Below are 26,158 nucleotides of genomic sequence, written 5' to 3'. Positions count from 1 at the left end.
TGCCCTCTGCTGGACAAAACTGTGTATTACATATGTGTGCGTGTGCTGTGGTTGTACAGGTGAACTAATTCCAGTTAGTTTTTAGTCTTACATTAAAATTTGAAAACACAAAACAATCTTGACTTTTCATTGTATGTTTCAGTATATTAAAGTTGTACAGAGAAAATGCTGATTAGATTTAATTTGCGTGTGTGTTTTTCACGAGTTACCAATAAAAAAAACCATACGTGACATTAACTTTGAACTTCTGACTTTACTGTATGTGTGTCAAAATGTTTTAAACGTGATCATAAACATTGATGAACACGTCTGTCCAGTTCAACCAACACACCGCACTACACTGAATACACTCCTCATGGAGGAATGCTATTGAGCAAGTTGAAATGCGATCACTGTGTTTCAGTGGGTCACAAAGACTTGAAAGAATCGAGAACGACATGCATGTTCAGGTAGTCCCCAGGTAGCACATAAGGTAAGAATACATTCAAGAAAGAAAAACGCAGATATGTTAAAATGCGTCGCTGTAGTATCCTTTAATCAGCCGCCTTTTCAGTTCAGTTTGGAGCACGTAAATATTTACTGTACTGTACATACAGATTTGCTGGATCCTACATGCCACGGCGACATTTGTTTTTGCGTCTTTCTGTGGGAATGAAAGCAAAGGCACGGCACTGAATGTGTCACACGGGTGCACAGCACAGACGGCTGCTATAAAAGGGACGATGGAGCAGGAAGAAATGCATCCGAACCACACAACTCCCCATATTTCACCAGCACCTAGCAAACCTGTATTTCCTGGTTACTACTCACTCATCCCTTTGGTTGTGCTCATACTGATTGGATGTATAGTGGCAGTGGTAAAAATGTTTATCTACTTCTGCACAGCTTACTTTCAAAATTATGTCTTACACATCTATTATAATTGCACTTCTGTTTGGCTTGTGCTTCTCTTTAGGTTGTTTATATCAGAAGAAAAATGAGGTAAGGTAGCTCCTGAAGTTGAAGCATCATCTTAAGCTCGGTTTGGGTTCTTTTATGTTCAGGTTTCTCTTTCTCTGTTTTTCAGATTGGATGATTTGCGGCATAGGTTGATTCCTCTGTACACCTACGACCCTGCAGAGGAACAGGAAGACTGGGGTGATGCTGGCAGGGAGGACGAGGATGCAGAGCTCAATGTAGGCACATTCTTCTAGTAGATTCAGAGGCATTAGAACGAGACTTTATATGTTTGTTTTGATTTTCATTTATGTAGCGTCAACATTAAAAATCTTTGAGGTCAGTATATGATCAGTTCGCACCACCTGCAGTTTAAAGCCCACAAAGTTTACAGTTGGCAGCCAACCAGAAGAAAGCTGACTTAAAGTATGGGACGAAAGAGAGTAGATTGAGTCCAATAAACTCGACTGGTTGTTATGTAGCACATTTCTGCTCTACTTGAGCACTCAAACCACTTTATACTACAAACCTCATTCATTAAAACAGCATTTTTTTTTTTTCCTATGCGGATGTGCTTTCCAACATTCCCACTCTAATGAACACATCAGAAGGTACTTAAGGATCTTGCTCAAGGAGTCTTTTAAGGACAATGGAACAGCCAGGGATTTGAACCACAAACCTACACACTGGTAGACAACCCACACTACCTCCAGAACCACAGGCACCCTAAACTGGGTAGGAATAGATAGCCACAGAACAAAAGGGACACCATTAATACAAATAAAATGTTTCCATCTATCTAAGTACTTATGATGGCATGTTGGAGATTTAGAAACATGCCCAAGCACTCACTGGTGTGCAGACTGGAGCAGCCAGGGATTGAACCACCAACCTTCTGATTGTAGATAACATTCACTACTTCTGGAGCTACAGATACAGTTCTACAGGGCCTTTTAAAACTACACCTAATGTCCATGTTAATTGGTGAATTTCTATAATCAGTCACATACAACAGCTCTTGTATCATTTGTTACCATGTTAGCATCCCACTAACAATTTGAACTGTAAGTTATACTTCAGCTGTACTTTTTCTGCAGCTAGCAGCGTCTGTCATTTATTATCTACTGATTTGCTTTGACTGGTTAATACTTCTATTTGAATCTGTTTTAACTGTGCATGTGCTCACTTTCTCATTCTCGGGCTACCTATTTCTGCCCATTACTTTTATGGGGGCTGTGGTCCATGAGGTAGCATGGGTTGTCTACCAATTCCAAGGTTGGTGGGTTAAATCCTGAGCTCTTCCAAAGAATCTATGGGAAAGATACTGAACTGCAAAGTCCTCCTGATGTACTCATTTGAGTGTGAACATTAGATAGAAAACACGTAAGCATAGGGAAACAAATACTATTGTGGATGAGGCTTATAGTATAAAGTTCTTTTAGTGTTTAAGCAGAGTAGAAAAGTGCTATATAAGAACCAGCTACATTTGAGTCTTACTTTAAATTGTCACCTTCAGTACCCATGTGTATGATTCAGTGAAGTACCCCACCAGTCACATCAGTTTTAACACTTCGATTTTCAACTTCATACTCGTACCCTCATTTCCTGTGATGCACGTGGGTGGCATTGACCATTTCAGCTAATGTAGAATTTGATTTTCTTCACAGGAACCTTTGTACAAGGAGGCACAGCTCACCATTTCCTCTGGCTACGGAACATGATCACAAATTTCAGAAGAAACTCATTTAAGCAAATAAATCTTCATTTGCTGTACATGCTGCACAGCAGCAGCTTGCTGCCTGGATTCAAAGTGTATATAGAGGTTGTGGTTGAAACGTGACTTAAAGCAAACACCAGATGGCAATGTAACATTGCCTTTTTACCTCAGCTGAAATTATTTTTTTTTAATAGGCTGCACAGAGTTTTATTTTAAAGGACAAAGCAAATGTTATTCCTGTGCAATAAACTGGAAGTTTAAAGCTTGAAAGCTGTTTGTGTGAATTTGTGTGTTTCTTCTTTCACGTGTGTGTGCAATGACATTAAAGAAACATCTGTTTCTGATTAGCAATCAGAAGCTGGAGTTTGAAGGTTGCTTGAGTGGACACGTTTTCACATTTGGTGGGATTTTACAGAAAAAGATGGGATCACAAAGAAAGACCAGGTGAACAGCACATGCATGCAAATAACTAAGAACTATAAATGCCTTTAATGGAACTATTATTTCAGTATGTATTGTTTTGGTGTGAATTCACATTAGTCTGGGCATCCATCTGTTTAGTCCATGCTGCTTCTTGATCTCTGTCCTGCTGGTCTCAGCTGCGATCCTCCCAGCACTGGCTCTAGATAGCCTGCTGTGCTACTACTGTCCTCTGCAGCAGAAAAGCAAGCCCTGCCCCAAAACCACCAGCCAGTGTATGCCCGACCAGCGCTGCGCCATCTCCAGAGGCAACTATGGCTCCTTCCACATCTTGTCTTCTCAGGGCTGTGTGGACAGTAAACTCTGTGGCTCCCATAAAGTCGTCTCTTACCAGGGAGTCAAATACAATGTCAGCTACACGTGCTGCTGTAAAAGTCAGTGTAACATCCCGCCCAAATCTGACAGCAATCTGAAGAAGCTACTGGATTTGATTGCATTAAAAGTTGATCATGTTGGGAACACAGATGGTCTTAAGGAAGAGCCTTTGGATTCATGTCCAAATAACACAAGAACAACAATACCTGTCACTGATGCATAGGCACCTTTATTGTTGAAGACTGGGGAGAGTCCTGTTAGCCACTGGTACTTAAATCTTCAGAAGATGAAAGGCATTCAGTCAAATGTCTGTCATTACTTTAAAAAAAAAAAAAAGTTTGTATAATTTTTAAAAAATGCATTATGTGTTGTGTGACTTGTATTTATACTCCAAAGAGATGGACTTGTCAACCATCTTTCTGTAATGCCTATTTCCATATGCATGTGTTTAAAAAAAAAAATAAAAGCACTATCATTATTAAGCTTCTATTGGTGTAGCTGCTCTGTGTGAATTTAACAAGCAGGTATAATCAAAGGTGTGGCCTGTCCAGCTGGAGTCAGTGATGTGATTGGAGTTCAGCAGGAGAAGCTCTGAAACGTTTTGACTGGACTTAAAATCTCTTAAATGAGACTGTGCGAAGCTTCACACTAAAATTGGGTATAAGTTGACCTATTTTAAAGACGATAGCTGTGAAGGTGTTGTCTGTCTGTTTAATATAATTGATTTAAATGGCACTAACTTCACAGAAAAATTCAGCAGTAATGTTCTTTTACAGTAATTATGACCCAGTTGCTCAATAATCTGTAACATTTTATCTGTGAGCTATTAAACGTGGTAAATATAGTATCTAAATTCAGCCTTTACCACACAATAGAAACTTGCAGCTAACTAACATGTAAGTTCGGCTAAGGGAGCCAGTGACTTATGAATCCTGTCACCTTCACTTTTCAGCCTCTTACGGGGTGCTTCACTCTGCACAGCAGTGCAGTTTGGAGGTGTCGGGGAAAAAATGGCTTCTATGAAACTGTGGAAAGATGTTGCTACTGAGGTTTTCAAATTTGTTTTTTGTTTTTTTAGCACTTTGAGTATCGGAGTTTCAGTTTTTCATCAGTCCACTTATTTACTGCAGGTGGTGCTGGAGCTTATCCCAGGCGGGGAGGGGGGCGTACACCCTGAACAGGCCACCAGTCTGTTGCAGGGTTAACACAGACGGATAACCACACATTCATACACCTGCAGCCAATTTGCAGTCACCTGTTAACCTAATGAGCTTGTCCTTGAGCTGTGTGAGGAAGCTAGAGTGCCTGGAGAAAGTTCACTGTGCTGACCAAAGTCACTCTGGAGACAAGTGTCGTTTAGTCCAGTTATATTTAGGAGAAGGAGACATTTCTGCAGCTGAGAGACTTCCATTAACTGGTCGGTTTGCATAAAAGAAATCTAATTTTTAAATGGCTTTGCAGCCCAGAGAGAAAAATGCAGTTGATTTATTGATTTAGTGAACTAACCATTTAAAATCTCTTTTTACTACTGGCCTTTTGGTGTAGATGTGCAAAAACTAAACCACTGTAGCACTAAGTATGTGTTTTACCCAAAGTTTAACAGATGCTTCTCTTTTCTTTGCAGCCTGAGCATGTTGAAGATCCTGCATATCGCTGGTTTGTGGCTTTACTTCCTCCTTCCCTCTGTGCTCTGTGACAACTTGCCTTGCTTCTACAGCCCCATGCTGGAGAAAGACAAGACACCCGAGTTTGTCGTGACAGAGTGCCCTCCCAGTAAGGTGTGCTTTAAGGCAGATGGCCGCTACGGCAACCACAGCGTCCTGTCAGCCAGGGGCTGCGTGGCAAAAAAAGACTGCAGCCAGAAGCAAAAAGTCCACTTCAAGGGGACAACCTACACCGTGAGCTACAGCTGCTGTGATCAGCCGTACTGTAACTCGTGCCTGAACATCACACTGGAACCCCTCTGTCTCACTTTAACACTTGTAACAGTGTGGGTGATGATCGGTGATGGTTTGTGAATACAGACGTTGATGAACATGCTCAGAAGACTTGCTGCAGCCTGAGCCTGGAGTAAGGCTGAAGGTCTGCAATGATGTGTGGTGAACACCCAGTCTGAAGACACTGAGGTGTGCACTCAGGTGAAAGAGAGAATTTTATCATAAATGTCTTATTAAATTTGGCTACATATCCAAGATGTACACCACCTCTTGCCCATCATCATCAGCCAGGTTCCAGCCCACTACAACCCCGGTTGGATCGATGGCTTATTTTTTTTTTTTTAAACAGGTGTTTTGTTTTTATATTTCTCTGAATAAATATTTGAATAAATTGTCAAATTTGATGCCTTTTGAATGTTTTCACACATGCTTCTTTCACATATGAAGTCGCACAGATATGAGGCAAGGATGGTTATGTTCTGTATTTTTCTTATTGTCATAATTTTACAGAAAATCAAAACAATTAACTGATTCCTACTCTCACGTGTCAGTTTCCAGTGATTTCTTTATGCCATTGAGTTCTATCACTGAATTAAGTACACATTTAGGAGCCACTCACTGGCTTGCATCTTTCTTAACTACTGATATGTATATAATAGATAATTTAGGGTCAGCCATACATGGCTTTCAATCTTTGTTGGGATCTGAGAGCGAGAGCCACAAATGGGCAAAGGGTGAAGTCTAAAGCAAACAAAATCCAGGCTTATTTTGCAGGAATGAAAGAGAGCAGCTGAAGCAATGTGTACAGTATGAGGTTTGGACAGTTCTTTATTTCCCTTTTATAAGGCTGCTGGGTCTCCCCATAGTGGATATACATATATATACAGGAGATTGCTATACTGAAGTTACACTGAGGGCAGAGGGTCCATATTACACAGACTTCAAAAAACAACACTAATAGAGCCTCACCTCCAGGTATCAGAAATCAGCAGAGAGAGGAAGGGGTGAGGGGGAAACAGCACAAGAGAAGAGGGAAGTGAAGGAAGAGGGGAGATGATGCAGTCCGAGAGCCTGACTCGACTGCCTAATAACTTAACACTAGAAAAAACATACAGATTTCACGCACAGTGCATCTTAAATAGGTCACGTGAAGAACCATTTACCATAAATATCTGTATTTTTCGGAAACCAACATATATAAAAAAAATGATAAAAAAAAAAAAAAAACAATTGCTGTTCAGTCTTTTTCTTTTTTTCTCTCTCCTTATTTTCTCCTTTCCGTCGTCTGCAAATCGTTCTTTTGCTTCTTCTTCGTGTGGAGCCGGGGCTTTTCTTGCCCCGCCCCGATGTGGATAAACGAGGAAAAGGAAACAGAACCCAGCACCCAGCACAAACCGACCCTCCCCTCCCCGCCCCCTTAAAAGCATATGAATTAGTATAAAACGAACGAACAAACGAAGAGAACACCACAGTCAACTCATCACAAAAAAGAACCCACAGACACACAGAACAGCAAGAACACAGTACTTTTTTTTTCCTTTTTCTTTGCTTTTTTTCTTTTTTTTCTTTTCTTCTTAGGGCTTGATCACCATCATTCCTCCTAATGGTCAGCATCATCATTGCAGTCGTTCTCTCCGGGTGTACTGGTTGGCAGCGGTGGAGCGGTCCTCCCACCCGGTGGCTCAGTGGAACTGGGAGGCTGCTCTCCAAACGGCTGGTCAGTTCAGCAGTGATATATTATCTCTCAATTTCACAGTGCGGCAGGAAAAGAAGGGAGAAGGTGAAGAAGGGGTAGAGGGAGGGGGCTGGGACCCAGAGGGAAGGGTAGAGCAGGTGGGAATGGGAATCGGAGGAACCACAGCAACAATTACAAAACAACTAGAAATCCCGACCATCCCATGGGAACAAGTAAACAAAACAGCCTCTTCACTCCTTCCTTCTGAGTTTCAATCCCGCCGACCCATGGGTTTGGGAAGGCCTTGATTGGCTGGAGCGTAAACTGATTGGATGTCCCGTGTTTGTGGCAGAGGGGTGGGTAAAGATGGGCGAGGGAACTCTAAGGCTGACTGGAATCCACTGGATGGGTCTCAACAGGATGAGAATAAGGATGGTGTGTGGCAGGTCGATGTGTGGTTGGCACGTCAGAGGATGAAATCCCTACTCGCTGGGTTCAAGCACGGCGCTGCAGTGCCCGCCTCTTGCGGCTATAGTAGTGACGCATGCCGGTCTGTCTGGCAAAGTTCATCATGTAGTTCTGTTTACGTGTGCTGCAGGGATACAAAGACAGTAAAAAAAAAAAAAAAAAAAAACAGAGGGAGGGAAAGAGGAGGGGTGTGAACGTTAGCGACAGAGTAAAGAGCTGCTGCAAAAATCACACATTCCCATGCACGCACTCGAAACCATGCACTCACACGCACAAATGGCCGAATGCAGCTTCCGCACTCTCTCACATCCAGAGTCATGCTGGCTATTTTTTTTTTTAAGTCACGTTTCAACCACAACCTCAAACACTCAACGACTGCATGGATCCCACAGCTCAGAGAATGGGTGGCGCTACTAGATTTCATTACACTCTGCACAAATGAGAGGCAGCTAGATGGTGAATATGGCACTACAATTAGCTACATGTATCCATCGACTAGACCAAATGTAACACGACAAGACAGAAGACACAGGAGTCTACAGACACACTAAAACATATACTAGGGAGAAACTCTGACACTGAGTGTTTGAGGTCAGAGGAAACAAAATAATAAGAATTTTAAAAATAATTTTAAAAAGCCATAAAGTGCAGGGTGGTGAGGGGGAACGGGTGGTTTTAAATCTAAGTAACAGAGAAAAGCTGCAGTAGATCATTCTTGCTTAGCCTGTTCATTGCCTCTTCCATCCAGCAGGGCGGTGCCAGTGAGCCAGGAGTGCAGCCAGGGCAGGCAGGGGGGGCCTCTGCGAAGCAGGGGGGAAGGGAGGGGGGCAGGAAGGATAGTGCGAGGTAGGTAGATGCCAGTGGGTGTGATGGTTGATGCTGTACAGGCGAATGGTAGCAATGTGTGTGTTTGAGAGCACGTGTGCATGCTGGTGTGTTTCTGACTTGTGGTCAGAAACCAGAAAGAAGTGAGGAGGAAGCTCCTGGCTCAGAGTTATGTTGTCGTCGTCCTCGGACAGACAGCCATGAATGAAAAATAAAACGATGGAGGGCTATCGCGACAGTCGATCCGTTAAAGCCATGCAAGGACGGAGCAGTCTAATGAAACTCTGGTCAGCTGTGAGTTCATTTGAGGATAAGGATGTGAGATGCCCTGCACTGCAACTGATGCTGATGTATGAATGGAAGAAAAGATACATCGTCATTCACTGCTGAGGCTTGTGTGATAATAAATAAACTTCAGCAAACAGTAATCTTTTTCAGGTCTGCTTGTGAATCAGCAGCCTGTTGTTGAGGTGGCAGCAAGAACAAAACAGACAGATACAAGTATAGTGATGGATTACATCACACATATACACACAAACACACTACCATTGACATTTGTGCATGTAAATTGTTACATTTAAATGCCGCAGTGATTGCATATTCAAATCATAGCCGCTTTATTTGGAACTTTTGTGACCTTGTGTCGAACCATTTACCAAAAAAAAAAAAAAATGCATGTCAGCAGAAAATTTACCAGCACTGTTCAGGATTTGTTTATCCATCCATCCACTGAATTTTCATGAATATTGTTGTACTCCCTGTGCTAAGAGCTGTCTTTTAAAAACTGTGTGTTGGGTCATTTTATCAGCGAGCCTCCAGCTGAACACTGTGAGCAGCTGACCTGCCCTTTGACCTGCCTGTGGGGGCTTACGTGTTGGAGAGGGCATGGAGATGACCATGGTGGTGATGGCGAGGGCTGCGGTGTGTATGTGAAATCAAGGGTGTCTGCGGTGTAATAGGGAGAACAAAAGGGGCTGGGAGGAGGATGAGGGAGGGGGCTGCATTCAGGAAGAGGCGGAGAACTTACCTGACACTACAGCCATGCCAGAGGGAGCAGAATACAGAAGAGAGCAGAGGTTAGAGCGCGAGAGGGGAGAGGCAGTAGGAAGGGAGTGCTGTCTCGTAGAAAGGTCTGGGAGGGTATGAGCCCCAGCCTGGGGAGGCGAGGGGCCCAAAGTGGGGAGAAGGGAGGAAGAGAGGAAGGCAGAAAGATAGTCAGAGGTTCAAGGAAGAAACAAGAAAGCGTGGGAAAGACAGAGAGAGTGAGGAAGGAAACAAAAAACATGAAAGAAAATGTAGAACAAAAGAGTAGGCAGAACAAGTGAGGAAACAGTAGAGAGATGTAAGATGGAGATATAACCACAGGCAGAGGTGAAGAAAGAGAGCAAGACACACAGCAGTAATCCATCCATTGTATGCCAAAATGGTAAGACAAACAGGGAAAGAAAGGGGAAAGACGGGAAGAAAGGAAAAGAGGAGGAAGAAGATGCGGAAGTACGGTAGGAATATAAATGTGGCACAAGCAAAAGGAGCGAGCATGACCGCATGATCGAAGGCATTGGTGAGGGGAGGGGAGCAAGGAGGCAGGGAGGAAAAGCGTGTGAAGCAAAAGAAAAAGATTGAGCAGGAGGATTGAGAGGAGAATGTGCGAAGGAGTGGTGAACAGAGAGAAATAAACAACAGAGCAAAATGTGAGGATCGCGGTCACTCCTTTCAGCAGACACTGTTGAAACCGAGCGAGTGCAAAGGAGGGAGTGGGACAGGTCGCGGCCATGTAGACCAGGGACAGCTCAGGTTAGGCATAAATGTGTGTGTCTTTATGAGTCGTCATTTGTGTTTGTGTGCAACTTTGCATAATCTGGAAACCACATGGCTGTTGTATGCACCATCTGAAATGCTTTGGTTGAACATCTGAATGACCAATCAGCACCTGCATGTGAGGGAATTTAAGCTATTTCCCAGAACAACATGCAGAGAATGTATTGAACATGCTTAACAATGTGCTATAGACCATGTTCATGATATCTTCAGTGCCCTGCAGAATCTCCACTTCTCCATTTAAAAAAAAGAAAAAGAAAAAAAAGCCTGTCATTAGATTTAAACACTGGAATCGACTTAAAACAGACTCATCCAGGTTATGAGCTACAATGTAACACACATGTAGAAAATGGGAACGAAAGACAGAGAAAAACAATCAGTGAAAAGGTTCAGTATCCACAAGTTCAGTGAAATCAAATTTAAGAACAGCGCATTACCTAAAAGAAAGAAATACAGTAATGTAGTTTTTAGATGAAATGGATGTGACACCTAAAAACAAAGAAGACTGGTCAGACTGTGAGTTCACAGCGGAACAAAAAGACACTTTTTAATAGATGTGAAGTGGCCATCACACTTTCCTCTGTTTTACATGGAAGACAAGAACGATCCTGTTCTCCATCTGTACCACATGTGGATGATTTCAGTTGCATTTTTTTATAGAGTGCCATTCACAACAAGAATCATCTCAGAACCACAGACCGTGCTAAAGACGGATGTAGCTGCACTGAAAGTAGTTTGCAGAGTCCTGCTCATTTTAAAGCCTTGAGCTGAGCATTGTGTTCCTAGCCCACAAGGTAGCGACTTGCTAACTTCAAGATAGCATCGAATGATGCAAACCACATCTTATTTTCTAGTGTACCTTAGGTCAGATCATAATTTACAAACAAGCATCATATATTAAAGAAAACTAGTGATAAAAGCACAAACACAGAGAGCAGCTGTACTGGTAAACTCACTGGGCACCTAGCTAGTACTGGGTTGGATCCCCTTTGGCCTTCAGAACTGCCTTAATTCTTCATAGCATAGATTTAACAATGGGTCTATACTGACATGACAACATCACACAGTTGCTGCACATTTACCAGCTTCATATCCATGATGAAAATCTTCCACTCCATGTGGTGACTGTGGAGGCCATGTGAGTACAGTGAACTCGTTGTAGAGTTCTGGAAACCAGTTTGAGATGATGTGAGCTCTGTGACATAGCATGTTATACTGGTGGCAGCAGCGATTAGAAGATCGGTCCACGCTGGTCATAAAGGGATGGTCGTGATCAGCAAAATACTCAGGTAGGCTGTGGCATTTAAATAATGCTCAATTAATACCAGAAGGCACAAAATGCCAAGAAAATATCTCCCACACCATTACATCACCACCATCATATAAGGCAGAATGTATCCATACATTCATGTTGTCTAAGTGAAATTCTATCCTACCTCTCCTATGTTCCTGCAAAAATTCATCTTCCACTGTCCTATTTTGGTGAGAGAAAAATCCCATGGAGAAAAATGATGACAGCAGGGATGCATCTTGGAAACCCAGATACACACATATATGTACATGTATGACCACAAACCCATTACTGATGGGCATTACAAAAAAAAAATGCAGGCTTAGGTCTCAGATCAGTAGGCTACATCCATCATTTATATACAGTCTGTGTTTAGGACCTCACGGAGAATCTGAACAGTGATGCACAAGGGACAGATAACTGCAAAATGGTGATAGTAACGGTAAATCAAGGGTGGATATGTAAACGTGATTTCCATTTAATAAGAGATTTAGTGAAAAAATAAATGACACAAGGTGTATAATATGTTGTAACTGCTTCTTGACAACTCAGTGGAAAAAAAATTATTGATCAGCTGTTTGCGTGGAAGATGCATGGATTCTACAAAACACTGAAAATATGATGACTTAACAGCAGGCGTTGATCTGCTGAACACAGAACAGCCATCCACAGACATTACCCATCACCGCAAAGCATGCTGCACTAAAATTTGTGCCCTGATTGCCTGACACCAGAAGCTGTGATTAGCATATAAAAGAAAGTGATTTCTCAGGAGTTTAGTTGTGGGTGGCAATCAGTGCACACCTTTGTGCTATCTCTATCTGTGATAGGGTGGAGTGCAGAGGGAACCATTTGTACAGTTGAGTCTGAGGCAAAGGTAGCGTCGGGGGCAGATCAGGGCTCTGTGGGGGGCCAGTTTGGGTGGGGGTAGGAAAGAGCCAGATGCCAGCTGGGAATTGGGTACTCACAGAACTACTTCCACATGGTCCAACGCCCACTGGTCGTGTCCTGCACCATCGTGTCTTGGCTGCCACCATCGCAGCATCACCCCTTTAACCCTCGCCTCACTGGAGAGACCATGGAAATGATTGAAGTGTCAGTGAGGGGCAACAAGTTTGTCAGGGTTTATATCAGTGTTACACCAACCTAATGGCGTTTATCATGCAAGTAACTGTTTATTAAACACACTGTACTTACTACCTTACAGAGTTTTTTCAACTATTCATTTGTTATAAATAGAGTTAAAAGTTCCCAGATGAATAAAAGGCCACTTCTCAGAAACGTTTACGTTTTAGAGCATAGTAGTTATTAAGAATTAATAACATGAATGTTGTATGACTTACTAGCTGCTGCGGAGGGTTATTAAAACTAAGAAAATCATTGCACTTTATTAATGATGAAATAAAAAGCACACGGTATTAGTTAAACATTTAAAAGGCCAAATACAAAAAATCCTATAAAACCGTGCATTAATGAAGAATTGCTCCATTTAAATTAAGTATATAACAATGTGTTTCTGGATTTGTGTGCATCACTTACAGAGGAATGTTGTAGGAAACTCTCTGAGCCTTTATGAAGTCTTTGGGCTGGTGCTGGGCGATTACATGCCAGCTGACTCCATTATTGATGCTGTATTGTAGCAGCACGGCCCGGTCAACTGTGTCAGCTTGATCTAAAGCTATGTTACAGCTTTCCGTCTGTGCCACGCTGCCGATCTGCAGCACAAACATGATCTTACTGTAAAGGAAGAGAAGAAAGGAATAAAAAAGATTAGAAAAAAGACATTTCCAAGGTTTACAGAACAGAATATTCTGTGGAAAAACAATTTTTTGTGCTTCTGACTGAAGCAAATTGGCCTGTATCTGTATGTAGTGAGTTTATTTATGTTTTGGTAGTACCTGTACCTAGCTCTAGTGAGGTCCAGCGGTTTAGTAACTGCCTGCCTCATCTTACAGCCATTAAAGTAGAGTGAGTCTCCGTGGGCGTGCGGTGACAGCTGCCCACATCCACTACCCACTCCACCACCCTGGATCAGCTGCCAGCTCTCCTGAGACACGCTGCCTGATTCAAAGTTGTCCTTGATGGAGCTGGGCAGGTCACTGCTGGAGAGGGAGCAATCGTCACCTGTTGGAGTAAGAAGCAGAGGGGAAGAGACAAATATTTAGTCCCTTTGACCTTTTTCTACATCATGTTACTTCACAGAGCCTATTTCTGCTTAACAATTCAACTGATTAAAAAAAAGCTGTGTCTCTGATACACTGAACATACCATGGTGCCCCTCATCACAAATGCAGACTACTCCACTAGTACAGTAGCCGTGGCCACTGCAGAGCCCCGGGCAGGCCTCGCCGATGTAAACATGGTCCACTGCCCAACTCTGCCGCTCTCCTGTTCCATCCTTTTGAATCCAGCGGAACTGGGTAGCTCTGGAAATATAGGACAAATCACAAAAGCCTCTTACTACTGCAACGTAAAGAGCTGTTGATATGTATCACTTTAAAAAAAGAGTGTGTACCCTGAGGAGACATGATCTGGTAGCTGGACAGTGACCCTGGTCCATGTTGAGCTGTTGACTGGACTATAGATTGTGGATTCGTGGAATTGGAAAGGGGAACAGCCCACGTTGTTAACTGATGAAGGGAGGCACTCTGACTGCACCAGCTGCCATGAGTCAGACCTAAGAAGGGAAACAGATGATATACAGTAGATACTAGGAGTGAGGGGAATAAATTCATACAGCATGGTGTTGCAATATTTTGTGTGGCAATATTGGATTAATACAGGGCCCCCAAAATATACTTTTTTTTTTTAATTTAATAAATTAAAAATAAAACAGAGGGCAACGAAATCCTGAGATAATGTTAGCAGAGCAGACTTACATTTAATCAACTCTACCGAAAAAACCATCCAACACTGGACACGCTTAGCTACACAAAGGTGTCCCCTGATGTAAAAGCATGCTAAACAGCTCAGTCGTGCAAGTGAAGATAGGACAGAATTGCTGCCGTCTGGGGATTGCATTGACTTTTTTCACATCCTGCAACTCATTGCAATTTTATTGGTGACTAAATGATGGCACAGAGCTTGAGGGTGCTGCACATTTACCAGTTTTGATTGCAGAAGTTTAAGTTAGAAGTTGCCTGAAAGGAGGCAACCTTTCTGCAGACAGTCACAGTTTGACTTGGACTGACTGCAGTCACTCTCAGAGAGATTGTCCAAGGTCTACAAATAATTGGTGTCTAATTTATGAATGCAGACATGTTGACGTCAGTTTGAATGAGTTTTTGTCAATGAGCACAACTCGTCTCATCCGATTTCTGTCTGATCATATCAAAACAAGCAGCATTTCCCAGAAACAAGGGAAAAAAAGAAGCAACCCGCTTATATCCACTAACATGAATTACAAATAAATCAAATAAATATGTGTTTCTTAACTCTTGATTTGTTTTTTGGGTGGAAATATTTAAATATTTAAACATAAACAAAATGGACATGAGTTCAAAGCATCACTGGCATTATAAAGTTTAACTTAGTGGGCATAATTTGAAGTTGAAAAAAGGTGACAAATCACAATATTTGTTATTGCAATACTCGGCAGATGGCATAATGTTAGAAATCAGAATAAAATTGTATTGTGAGTGAAGTATTATGATAATATTGTATGGTGGGGTGTCTGCGGAGTCCCAACCCAACTAGATACCAGAGCTAGCAGGAAATGGGACACATTTAATTACTAGCATCAGGCTGTGATATTCTTACCTTGCATCCTTCCTGTACTGCAGCAGGACAGAATGATGGTCTTCACAGGTGTCTGCCTCACAACCAACAACAATCTACAACAGCAAGAGGTATAAGACACCAACTAAGACTAAAAGACGTAAGATAAAAGACCGACATTACAGTAATCTTTCAGTTCTGTACCTTGAACTGTAAAATATATCCAGGCTGCACAATGAGCTCTCGAGTGGCCAGGATGTTGTGTGTCTTATCTTGGTTCTTGTTGGGCCAGTACAGGTGAAAAGAGGGATTTCCACAGAAGCCGGCTGTACGAACGGCATTAGGGTAAAAGCTCCAGCTTTCCTCGTGGGAAACACCCTCTAGCGAAGGGCAAAGAAACAGGTGGTTTCCATCATATTTACTCATTGGTCATGCCATATTAGCGCCTAATCGCATAAAATCATACAAACTCACCGTCGTCAAACGTGTCGAGCAGGGTGGATGGGTTGATGTCCGACCCTCCCACTAATATGTTATCTATGGCCCACTGAGCTCTTTCCAGGCTCGGGGTGGCGAGGCCAGAGGAAATGGTAAAAGGCTGCCACCAGCGCAGGCGAGTAGCATTGGTTAGAGCTCCTTCGGGCAGCACGATGTAGTCTCTTCTCACCGACACATACTTCAGATAGTCCATCTCATGCAGCAGCGTCCAGGACACACCTGAAGAAGAATTAAAGGCAGAATGAGACATTTAAAGACCAAAAACAGATAGAAGAGGAACAAAAAAAGGAAAAAACACACAGTGACTCCACCTCCATCAGCTGAGTAATCCAGCAGCACTCCCTCTTTACGACAAGTTGGACGGTGGCACATGGTCATGTTATCTTCACTTCCAATCCTCGCCCAGTATTCCACAAACCTGCAAAAAATAAACACGGATTTAACAATAAACCTGTTCTTCTTGTAACTTAAAGCTGTCATTGAAAGAAGTTAAATACTGACTTGGCTCCCCGTAGATCCAGATCAACAGTGACAGCCTGTCTGGCATCAGCCCCACCGAAATACAGGGCTGTCCCCTCTACCAACACACCACAGTCCGTACAGGGCTTACCACCCTCCAGCACCTGCCACTGAGGACCTGTTGCCCCTTCCCAGTCAAAACGCTCCTTTAGAGTAGCCTACAGGGTAAACACACACAAATGCGCATGTATTTAAATCACGACCTGCTTCTTTTTTTCTAGTCTGTCTTTCCCAGGAGGAAAAAAATATGTATCAAAGCTACCTTAAGAGCAGTGCTAGCGTAGCAGTTTGGTCCAGTGAATCCTGGATCACAGAGACAGCGCTGATCCAGACAGTCTCCGTGCCCCCCACAGTGACCGTCGCACGCTGGCCCGATGTAAAAGTTCTCCACACCCCACTGAATGTCTGAGTGCTGCTGGTAAAAGCGGAACCGCACCGCACTTAAGAAAAAGACAAGATAGATTCGTTGAGTAACATGCATACAATTTTCAGCAACAGTAATGTAACTTATTCATAACTGTATGTGATGGTGCTGCAGTTAAACATGTAGCAGCTCCGGTGGCATTGTTGATGTGAAGTGACTTACGTGTCAGCCAGACTTTCAGGCAGAGGGTAGACTACCCTCTTCCAGCCGTTAGCGGGGAAGAAGACTGACGGCTGGGAGACCTGACCACCACAGCGGGGGTCAGCAGGCAGGCACTGAGGGACCAGGTACTTCCAGGTCACTCCAAAGTCTACTGAATACTGAATGTGAACTTGCCGATCTGCGTGACGCTCTGGCAAACTGCAGCCAACAGCGATCTGAATGAAAACACAGACATTAACAAACAGTGATTAAAAAGGTGTAGAGCAAAAAACAAACAAATGTTTTGACAGGTTACTTTAGAATCAGTGGTTACCTTGAACTGCATTACCCAGCCCTTATCTGGAACAATATCATGAGTGACAGCATACACCTCTCTACCGTCGGCATTTCCGCACACCATGACCCCGTCAGGAGAGCCACAGAAGCGCTGCACCGAGCAGTCCTCTGAGAACAACCAATGATCGCTCACTGAAAACAAAGAACGTTAAGAGAAGAAAACATAAGTTGCTGCTAAGAAGAAAAAAATTAAAAACGCAGTGATTGACTGAACAATACCTATTGGCGTTTCTTCCTGCTCGCTCAGCTGACCTATCCTTCCTAAAGTCCCATCAGCAGGAGCCCTCTCATGGTTAGGCAAGGCCACCCCTCCAAATGTATCAGAGATCTGTGCCCGCGGGTCAGAGCCAGCGATGAGGACGTTATCTAGAGCCCAATCGCTGTGGTCTGCTCCGTCATGCTGAGGCTGCCACCAGCGCACACGTACTCCTTCCTGACGGGCAGCAGGGGGCAGCAGCACATTCACAAACCTGAACAGATGATAAGATAAAGACATTCACACGTATCCCGTTTCTCTCCAGCTGTGTGCAAGCAGGTATGTCCATTGGAGGCAGGTAAAAAAAACAAAAAACAACCCATACCCAGGTTTGGTGTACAGATCATAAAAGATTTCCGTCAGCAGATGCCAGTTGATGCCCCCATTCAAACTGTACTCCAACAGGACGCCCTGGTTGCGGTTACTCGGCGGGACCATGCAGCCGTACATGAAATAGAACTGGATGAACTCGGCGTTGGTCAGGTTCAGGTCCACTGTTACCAGCTGACGGCTGCAGCTCTGTGCACACATAAAGAAATTTGAGCCATTTGGATATTTGGAATCATGTTTCTAAACGGATGACGTTTTTAAATAAATATCAAAAAATCAGCGTGCAATCAATCACGATCTGTTGTTTAATTACAGAACATAACAAAAGCAGTATAACGAGGTGTAAATAATCATCATAGATCCTAATGTTAGATGTAAACAGCTGCTCTCATGATTTTTCTCTGGCCGTGTTCCTCCCAGATTAACATCAGCCTTCCAATAAATATTCACTTACAAGACCTCTCTAAATGTCTAGGGAAAGCTTCAGCTGCTCGTAAAGGCTGACAGCTAGTTACTTTCTGGTTTTCTTTTTCAATCATCTGTTTGCTGCACTGCATCTGCAAAGTCTGCCACAGTCTTTGTCATGTTTTAGATTTTTATTTTACTCCATTGTGTGTCTAATTCTTCCTTTTCCATTGTTTGTGTCTGATTCGGTCCACCAGTCCTTTCCTACCCTTCTAAACCTGTATCAATTTAGTCTATTTGTCTTCTTCAGTCTCTGTCAGTTGTCATCTCATCTCCTCCCGCAGTCCCTGTATTATCCCCTTCTTTTTATTCTGATGGTTCCCTGTTTCTCCTTTGTTTTTGATGCTTTGTTGGATTTTTTTGCCACCTCTATGCACTGTTTTTCTTAACCTTTAAAATCTGTTCAGATAAAGTTCAGATGAAGATATGACCCAGTGGAGAAAAAGACAATCAGAGAATTACCAAAACAGGAAAAAAATGTGCAGAAAGAGACATGTCTGTCTAAGATTAACAATTTCAATCTGCACAAATGAGAACATTTACTTGTGTTCACCCCTGTGTGCACTGCCCCCTGTAGTATAGCTGCTTTCAGCTCACTTATTCATGAGGGGTCACCACAGTGGGTAGCTCTGCATATTATATGTTTCCTAACACAATCCCCAAAGGATCTGTATCACCTCCTGGGCTTGAAGCCTTCACTTGTTTGGTGAATGTGTGTGAACCCACAACACTTGTGGAGCCACTTGAAATTTTTCATCAGGTAAAAAAAAAGAAAAAAAAAGAAGCTATTGCAGGTAATGGTTTACAGCTAAGAGTTACAGACATTTGTTGCTTGTGTCCTATTGTTTAATGGTTTTTATATCATAAAATGAGGAAAACGGAGACTCGAACAACAAAGGTGCTTTGTAGTCTTACCCCACTGAAGTGCAGAGCAGCTCCAGAAGCCACAGCTCCACACACAGTGCTGAGTTTCCCACCAGTGAGTACGTGCCAGTGACTGAGCGAGGGAGCTCGACTGAAGCTGTCCTTCAGCTGGGAGGGCAGAGGGACCACGGGCTCATCGCAGTATTCTCCACCCCACTCGGGGTCACATCTGCAGACACAGATCAGCAGATACTAATACAAGCTAGCCTTCAAAGTATAGTGAACTTGATGAGTTAAACATCGCAACAAAAACACCTTTTTTACAACTGTGAGTAAATAAAAGCAGCCCAAATATTATTCTATATACAAATTTAGGCAATTTTAAGCAGAACACTTATTGTGCTGCTGGCACTTACACGCAGGAGCTCTGTTGGCAGCGTCCATGTCCAGAGCACATATCTGGGCAGCCATCTCCGATGTAGAGGTTGTCCAGAGCCCAGGTCTGCTGCTTGTCAAAGGGAGCCTGCTGGTACCATCGGAACCTTGTGGCTGGAGACCTAACAATATAAATTAAAGTCGGAGATACACATCATTTAAAAAAAGAATAAATCATACTGGAGCAAAGTATGCAAGCTAGTTCAAGCAGACAACTCAGGGTGTACCAGACACACTCTGTAACGCATCTCACTGTCCTGTAATGTAATATACCAAAAACAACTTCCTACTTTGGCAGTCTATTTAACCTGCACATTTTCTCTTCTCTCCTTCTGTCATGTCGGTGCTGCTGCTCCATTGTTCCCTGCTGCTTTAACTGCATCCACCCATGGAGGCGATGTTTGATTATCAAACCCCAATTACTCTGCATATTATGTCTGTTGGGAGTGATGAGTTGGCACATATAAACTGGAACTATCTTTTTCAGCTGTTATTTCAAATGCGACTCATCTGAATTAGATCATACTGTAACTGTTACAGTACAGCCACTTCTTTTTCCCCTCAAACACAAGAGAATATTGTAGAGTTATGATGATACATTTGTTCCTGTTTCTGAATAAAAGAACCAGCCTGCGCTGACCTGGCATATGACGGGATAGGCAGGGTGACACGACCCCACTTGTTATAGATATCAGAAACCAGAAGTCGCTGCAGAGTGTACGAAGAGCAGTCGGGGCTTGTGGGCAGGCAGTCTCTGACCACAGGCTGCCAGGTCAAACCAAGATCCAGGGAATATTCTAACTCTACAGCTGCAGAGAAACCAAAGAGGTTAATTTCTTTACTCCACTTATTTTCTTTTAATACTGTACCAATAATGGCTTTATTAATAATACTTACAGTAGCAGGAGTTTGTGACAGAGCAGGAGGCAGAAAAGTCAAATTGGATGAATGCATCTTGACCCAGACTGATGTCAGTGGTGACGGCATAGCGTGTGTTGGACTTCTCAATAAAAGCAAAAGCGGGTCCGTCTGAGCCACAAACAGGCATTCGGGTCCCTCCTGGGTGGAGGAGCCATGAACGTCCATCGATTGAGGAGAAATCATCTTCTAGTGGTCCCCAGCCACTGGCGCTGCCACCTACCACCACCTATGGATTAAAAAAAGCAAATGTTTCCTTGGTCAATGCAAACAAGGAAGGAATAAAAAGTAAATTAAAAGTTTTAGGATAGTTTAGATAGATAATAATCTTTTTTCAAACCAGTATTTAATTATAAATGATTGAAACACTTGATGAATGGCTGTTTGGATGATTATCAATGTACCTGATCAATGACCCATGGGCTGTAAAAGTGTCCATTTTCAGAAGGTTGCCACCACCGGAGGCGAGTGGACGTGGTGCGGGCTCGCAGTGGGATCTCCAGGGCCACCAGACGAGCCTGATTACTGCTGTTGCTAAAGAGGAATTCCTGCAGGAGTCCCCAGGTCAGACCTCCATCCACAGAGAACTGCAGCAGGACCGGCTGAGAACGGGGGTCCGGTGGTGCTTTACCACAACCGAGGCGTAGGAAGAACTGAACAAACCTGAAGAGCCCAACAATCAACATATGGGAATTAGCGAGATTCAAGGAATGCAGGAGAGGGTGATTCATTTTCCTAAGGACTTACATGATGAACTGGGACTGTTGTGGAGGGCTGCCCCAATAACCTTATAAGGACATAAAATTAATAATGAAAAAAATTGAGTTCAGCCTGTTGGTGGGGCCCTCCACAACAGTCCCAGTTCATCATGTAAGTCATTAGAAAAATTAATCACCCACTCATCAAATAACTGATGCAACTGATCAGTTATTTGGGGAAAAAAACACAAATGTTTATTGCATTCAGATGTAGGTATACCTGGCATTTGACAGGTCCATGTCATTGGTGACCAACATGCGTAGGCCATCCTCACTGAAGAACAGGTGGTTCCCACTTGACATGATGCCACACTTCCTGGATGGTTTTCCACCGCTCAGGAGTCTGAAGTGCTCAGCGGCTCCCCCTACAAAAGAGGAAGTGGAAAGTGTGTAGAATTTACAAACATACAAAACTTTTTTGCAAACAATACATGAATGCATGAAACATAATTAACATAACAAGAGTAAAAAAGTGGAAAAATAATGCCTTAAAATGTTCTGGAATTAACTAATTTTCACTACAGTGAGTGAAATAACAGCCAAAATGCTCACATGCTATTTCACATGGTGACAGAAGGTGATTTCAAGCAGCCATAAAAGTATAAACTTGACTTCTGATGACTCGGATCCGTAATTAGAATCTAAATTTAAATGTAAGATTTAATATGCTTCTATATGTTGTTGTACCTTCAAAGTCCTCTTTAAGGAAGTCAGGATTTGGGGTGTCAGGCACAGAGCAGTCAGGTCCAGAGTAGCCAGTGTCACATACGCAGTGACTACCACCCACACAGGCTCCATGACCATTACACATGTCCTGACACTGTGGGCCAATGTAGATGTTGTCTAGGGCCCATGTTGGAGGAGAAGAACCAGTTGAGAAGAAACCTTGATACCAACGGAACCTCACTGAGCTATGAAATAAAAAAGAAAACTAAGGATTAATGAGGCAGAGAGACAGACAAACAGACTGCATGCTGCAAGAAACTCATTAAGGAACGGTATACGTATATTCAAATTTGTTATGTATGTATTTGTTATGTACGTATAGTCAAATTTGTTAAATTTGTAATGTATTTCAACCGTTATAGTCCTTACCCACAGAGGCGGAGTTTGCCAAACTGAATGACCTCCCTTCTCCAGCCCTGAGTAGTGCCAGGGAAATAGATACTGGCAGGGTGAAGCTCTGTGGAGCAAAGCGAGGAGGGCTGTGGTCCGCCTGCACACAGTGGAACCAAGAGGTGCCACGTGGCACCAAAGTCCCGTGAGAACTCAAGACGCACGGGGTAAGCAGAGGAGCTTTCAGCTGTGCAGCCCACATTAATCTGGAGAGACACATACAAACAACATGAGTGAGGATGACAAGCCAGGATTTATTTGTTTTTACTGTAAGATTTACAGCCGTTGCTTTGATCAAAAAGTCAGTGTACCTCAAACTGGATGATGGTGTTCTCATTTACATCAATATCCCTGGTGGTAATAGAGTGCTCTCCAAGCTCACTGGAGACAAACACCATAGCTGACTCATCCTCCTCCCTGCATCAATCACACACACAAAGTTAATTTAGGGTAAAATTATATTTTGCATGTTTCATCATCAATGAAAGCACAGACGAAGCAAAAACCCAAACACAGTCATGAATGACACTGTCACTGTCAACAAGTTCTTACAGGCCAGTCTTCTGGTAGGGGCAGTAGAGACCAGTGTTTCCCCCTGGAGAGAACAGCCAGTTGGACTCATTGGGGCCTTCCTCAAAACTGTCTATCACCACTGGGGGGTTGTGCAACGAGCTGCCATCAATGATGAGATCATCTATCACCCACACCTCCTCCTTCTTGCCTAAAGGGGATAATATTGTGGAGATTAAGCACTCACTCTGAAAATTTGACTTTCTGAGTGGGAAAGCAAATGTGAGAACAATAGTTGTAATATGGATGAGAGAAATCTAAGCATGAAAGTGGTGGTTTCATACTCACCGCTGTTGTAGGGTTGCCAGAGTCTGAACCGAGTGGCGTTGGTCTGAGCGCTGGCTGGCAGTGGCAGGTGGAGGAAGAGAGTGTCAGTTGAAGCTGGGAAGTAAAACTCATCTAAAAGCAGCCAGCTGATTCCTCCATTCACAGAGTACTGCAGCAGCACTGAGTGTGAGCGCTCTGGCACACCTAGAGAGACCCAAAAGGATGTACTGTTATACTCGTATGACTTTAATGTGTTGTTTACAAAAATGTAGCTATAAAAAGTGAGTTTTGCAGTACCTTTAGTGATGAATTTGAAGGAAAACTGGATATAGAGAGTACTCGTGCAGTCAAGATCCCGCGACACAATCATTCGCAGACCATCCTGCAAACAAACAAGTTTGTTGTTGGTCAGTTCGGAAATGTCAGTGATCTGAAGAGTTCAAGCTGTATCTGTTTGATTCAGCTGCCTCTTCTCTGCGTGGTGTTTAGGATGCCTACCCCTTTGAAAATAAGAGCGGTGCCAGACTTAAGAGGCTCTCCGCTCAGAGTTCCCCTCTCGGCTCCATAAACTTCAGGCCAGGTTTCCTGTTGCAAGTTCTCATTAAAGTCCTCTTTTAGCACAGATGGCAGTGGGGCCAAAGGCACACAGTGCGCCCCCCCATAACCCTTATCACACCTGTGTGAGCACCGAAGAAAACAAAGTTAAGAAGGATTTACATCTATGTAAAAAGAGTGACTTTAAATGAATGAACTGTGTAGAAAAGCAATCTTTTACATACACACAGTGTCCGTTGTCACAAAGACCATGTCCAGAGCACATCCAGGGGCAGCCAGGAGCAAGTAGCACATTATCTAGAGCCCATCCTTCTGCTCCGGGGGTGAAATGGGTCTGAATCCAGCGGAAGCGAGTTCTAGGGGAACTGAGATCCAAGAGTTTGTAGCTCAGAAGAGTAGCTCAAGAAAAATACAGCAATTCTCTCTACTGTGTTTTAGAACATAAAAACACATACTTAGCTGCACTAGGCAGGTAGACGGTGATCCTCCTCCAGTGTTTGTACTGCGTTGATGTATAGATGGAACTCTGAGTATATCCAGCACAGCCGATGGCTGGGGGCACACACTCTGGTGTGATGAGAGACCAGTGGCGACCACAGTCTGTGGAGTACTCCAGTCGCACACCGTGGGAAAAGGAGGTGGACTTACTGCAGCCCATGCTCAGCTCAAACTGCAGGAATGAAGAGCCTGTGACCTCAAAGTCCCAGCTTTCTGCATATCTGGGTTTCTCTGTAAGCATAGTATAAGAACAACGTAACATGTATCCAGTTCCTTATACTAATTTTTTTCAGTGTCTGTAAATGTCAAAATGTTGTGAATTATATTTGGATATCATACTTTATAAAGACTTCTTATGTAAAAATTCCAATAGGTAAATGTTGAAATGTGTTCATGTTTTGAGAAAAGAGCTTGACAATCAGTGTTTCGTGTTTTCGCACAGGCACACAGGAGCTTTATGTTTATAGATGCGTTGCCAAATTGCTCTTGCTGTGGCCGTGTAATGAATGGCCCAGTTGTAATGTACTATTTGTAAATCCGCTACGTGTAAATCCGCTCACAGCATGGTGCAAGCATAAATAATAGGCAGGATGTTCAATCAGGTTTGCTCTCATTAATAATGCAGGACCCATGGCGCCACAGTAAATGGGTGATTCAATTTCAGTCTGTTGTGTATAAAATATGATGTGATGTCCCTGCACTGCTACTTGTGTGGCTTGTTTGAGGCACTTGTGAGTAGGAATGTTCAGTAAGTCCACAATACTGGATGAGCTTAATCATAATCACAATGTGTACTATACGCGTTCCAGTTGTTTAATATTTCAACGCCTTTCCATTTCTTCTTGTGCAACTGAGTAGTGCAGCTCTTTTGCTTTGCATTCACGCACTTCGAAATATTCACACTACAAACACAGCAGCTTCAAAGTGTTTGTAGCGTTTTACTCAGGGAGCTCTTGACAAAGTTGGTGTAGCAGCTGCTTAAGTCTCCTTTTAGCATGCATACAGTTTCTTACCCAGTCTTCCAATTAAAACAACAACTCTGCAATCATAACAGTGTATCTCCGACTAAATGTGTGTATGTGCTTAGGACCGGCACTACGATTGAGTGACTCACTGTCAATGGCCTCAGAGTTGAAGGTAAGAGCCGTGTCCAAAGACAAACAGTCCACGGTCACCTCCCCACCCTGAATGCGGTACCAGTTGTGCCTCAGCGGGGTTGTGCCGTCGAACTTGTCGTGAAAACCTGTCCTAGAGCTGTCGTTCATACCAATCAGAACATCATCCAGAGCCCACTGGGCAGAGTGTTTCCCTACAACAAAGGGGACAAAAAATGAAAATGAAAAAGAAATCAACCAATCAAAATTTCTTCTCTAATAATATGGCAGTTTTGTGCTGCGTTTTCCTGAGTCAGCACACTAACCTTGCTGTGGCTGCCACCACCGGAACACTGTATAGGAGGTCTTTGCTGGAGGTGGCAGCTCGATGGTCACCACCTGGGGCTCCAAGAAGGAACTAAAATCCAGTTCCCTCAGGAACTGCCACTGGACGCCATTGTTGGTGGAAAACTGGACAATAACACCTAAAGCACACAAGAAAGTGAATGGATCCTTTTAAATGAATGAAACACAAAATAATGTAATGGCAGCCCTGAGGATAACAGACAAACTGTTTAGGAGGCTGGCAGTGTTGGATCTGACACAGCAGAAATGAACAAACTGAACCTTTGGCAATGCTGCAGGCTAAAAATGCACAGTGTGCTGGCTGATGGACAGAACAGGTAGCACAGATGAGATCTGTAGCTGCACAGCTCTGGTTGGATCACAAGGCTGATCAAAGACTGAGCAAGAAGGAACAGATGGAGACAGGCCGGTGGTAAAGTGATCAGAGCAGATGTGGAGTTGCTCTCTCTACAGACTGCACTGTTAAGGACAAGCCACGTGGATCCAGCAGAGGGCCTCAACACAACACATGAAGCACTGACACATGGCTTCTGTGGATTGAAAATTAC

At 43.3% G+C, this 26,158-nt stretch overlaps 3 protein-coding genes across 3 annotated transcripts in view; 2 read left to right on the top strand and 1 right to left on the bottom strand.

Moving 5' to 3' along the window:
- Positions 1 to 345: 345 nt before the first annotated feature.
- Positions 346 to 2,923, top strand: LOC116332700 (small integral membrane protein 29-like). The gene is made up of 5 exons (XM_031755744.2): positions 346 to 472; positions 597 to 857; positions 956 to 981; positions 1,067 to 1,175; positions 2,604 to 2,923. The coding sequence occupies exons 2-5, from the start codon at positions 723 to 725 to the stop codon at positions 2,655 to 2,657; spliced, it is 324 nt and encodes a 107-aa protein (XP_031611604.1). The 5' UTR covers positions 346 to 472; positions 597 to 722; the 3' UTR covers positions 2,658 to 2,923.
- Positions 2,924 to 2,990: 67 nt separating this feature from the next.
- bncr (bouncer) lies at positions 2,991 to 3,937 on the top strand. Its single transcript, XM_031755750.2, has 2 exons — positions 2,991 to 3,097; positions 3,215 to 3,937. The coding sequence occupies exons 1-2, from the start codon at positions 3,075 to 3,077 to the stop codon at positions 3,669 to 3,671; spliced, it is 480 nt and encodes a 159-aa protein (XP_031611610.1). The 5' UTR covers positions 2,991 to 3,074; the 3' UTR covers positions 3,672 to 3,937.
- Positions 3,938 to 6,188: 2,251 nt separating this feature from the next.
- Positions 6,189 to 26,158, bottom strand: part of reln (reelin) — a 98,113-nt gene continuing 78,143 nt past the window's right edge. The window contains exons 32-64 of the mRNA XM_039615723.1: positions 25,571 to 25,729; positions 25,265 to 25,459; positions 24,108 to 24,381; positions 23,877 to 24,017; positions 23,596 to 23,773; positions 23,395 to 23,479; positions 23,119 to 23,301; positions 22,813 to 22,981; positions 22,572 to 22,677; positions 22,240 to 22,466; positions 21,832 to 22,055; positions 21,365 to 21,509; positions 20,791 to 21,049; positions 20,366 to 20,615; positions 20,109 to 20,277; positions 19,450 to 19,590; positions 19,085 to 19,262; positions 17,700 to 17,893; positions 17,338 to 17,588; positions 17,096 to 17,250; positions 16,783 to 16,997; positions 16,459 to 16,636; positions 16,179 to 16,354; positions 15,989 to 16,095; positions 15,654 to 15,896; positions 15,384 to 15,559; positions 15,222 to 15,295; positions 13,978 to 14,139; positions 13,731 to 13,888; positions 13,361 to 13,586; positions 13,002 to 13,199; positions 12,431 to 12,529; positions 6,189 to 7,652 (exon numbers count right to left, since the gene is read on the bottom strand). Of these exons, the coding sequence (XP_039471657.1) occupies positions 7,556 to 7,652; positions 12,431 to 12,529; positions 13,002 to 13,199; positions 13,361 to 13,586; positions 13,731 to 13,888; positions 13,978 to 14,139; positions 15,222 to 15,295; positions 15,384 to 15,559; positions 15,654 to 15,896; positions 15,989 to 16,095; positions 16,179 to 16,354; positions 16,459 to 16,636; positions 16,783 to 16,997; positions 17,096 to 17,250; positions 17,338 to 17,588; positions 17,700 to 17,893; positions 19,085 to 19,262; positions 19,450 to 19,590; positions 20,109 to 20,277; positions 20,366 to 20,615; positions 20,791 to 21,049; positions 21,365 to 21,509; positions 21,832 to 22,055; positions 22,240 to 22,466; positions 22,572 to 22,677; positions 22,813 to 22,981; positions 23,119 to 23,301; positions 23,395 to 23,479; positions 23,596 to 23,773; positions 23,877 to 24,017; positions 24,108 to 24,381; positions 25,265 to 25,459; positions 25,571 to 25,729 (5,792 nt within the window). The 3' untranslated portion in view covers positions 6,189 to 7,555. The remainder of the gene's footprint in view (positions 7,653 to 12,430; positions 12,530 to 13,001; positions 13,200 to 13,360; positions 13,587 to 13,730; positions 13,889 to 13,977; positions 14,140 to 15,221; positions 15,296 to 15,383; positions 15,560 to 15,653; positions 15,897 to 15,988; positions 16,096 to 16,178; positions 16,355 to 16,458; positions 16,637 to 16,782; positions 16,998 to 17,095; positions 17,251 to 17,337; positions 17,589 to 17,699; positions 17,894 to 19,084; positions 19,263 to 19,449; positions 19,591 to 20,108; positions 20,278 to 20,365; positions 20,616 to 20,790; positions 21,050 to 21,364; positions 21,510 to 21,831; positions 22,056 to 22,239; positions 22,467 to 22,571; positions 22,678 to 22,812; positions 22,982 to 23,118; positions 23,302 to 23,394; positions 23,480 to 23,595; positions 23,774 to 23,876; positions 24,018 to 24,107; positions 24,382 to 25,264; positions 25,460 to 25,570; positions 25,730 to 26,158) is intronic.

Source organism: Oreochromis aureus, linkage group 7 (assembly GCF_013358895.1).
Source record: "Oreochromis aureus strain Israel breed Guangdong linkage group 7, ZZ_aureus, whole genome shotgun sequence".
NCBI lineage: Eukaryota > Metazoa > Chordata > Actinopteri > Cichliformes > Cichlidae > Oreochromis > Oreochromis aureus.
Note: the sequence above shows the minus strand (reverse complement) of the source record. Positions and strands in the feature narration are given on the sequence as shown.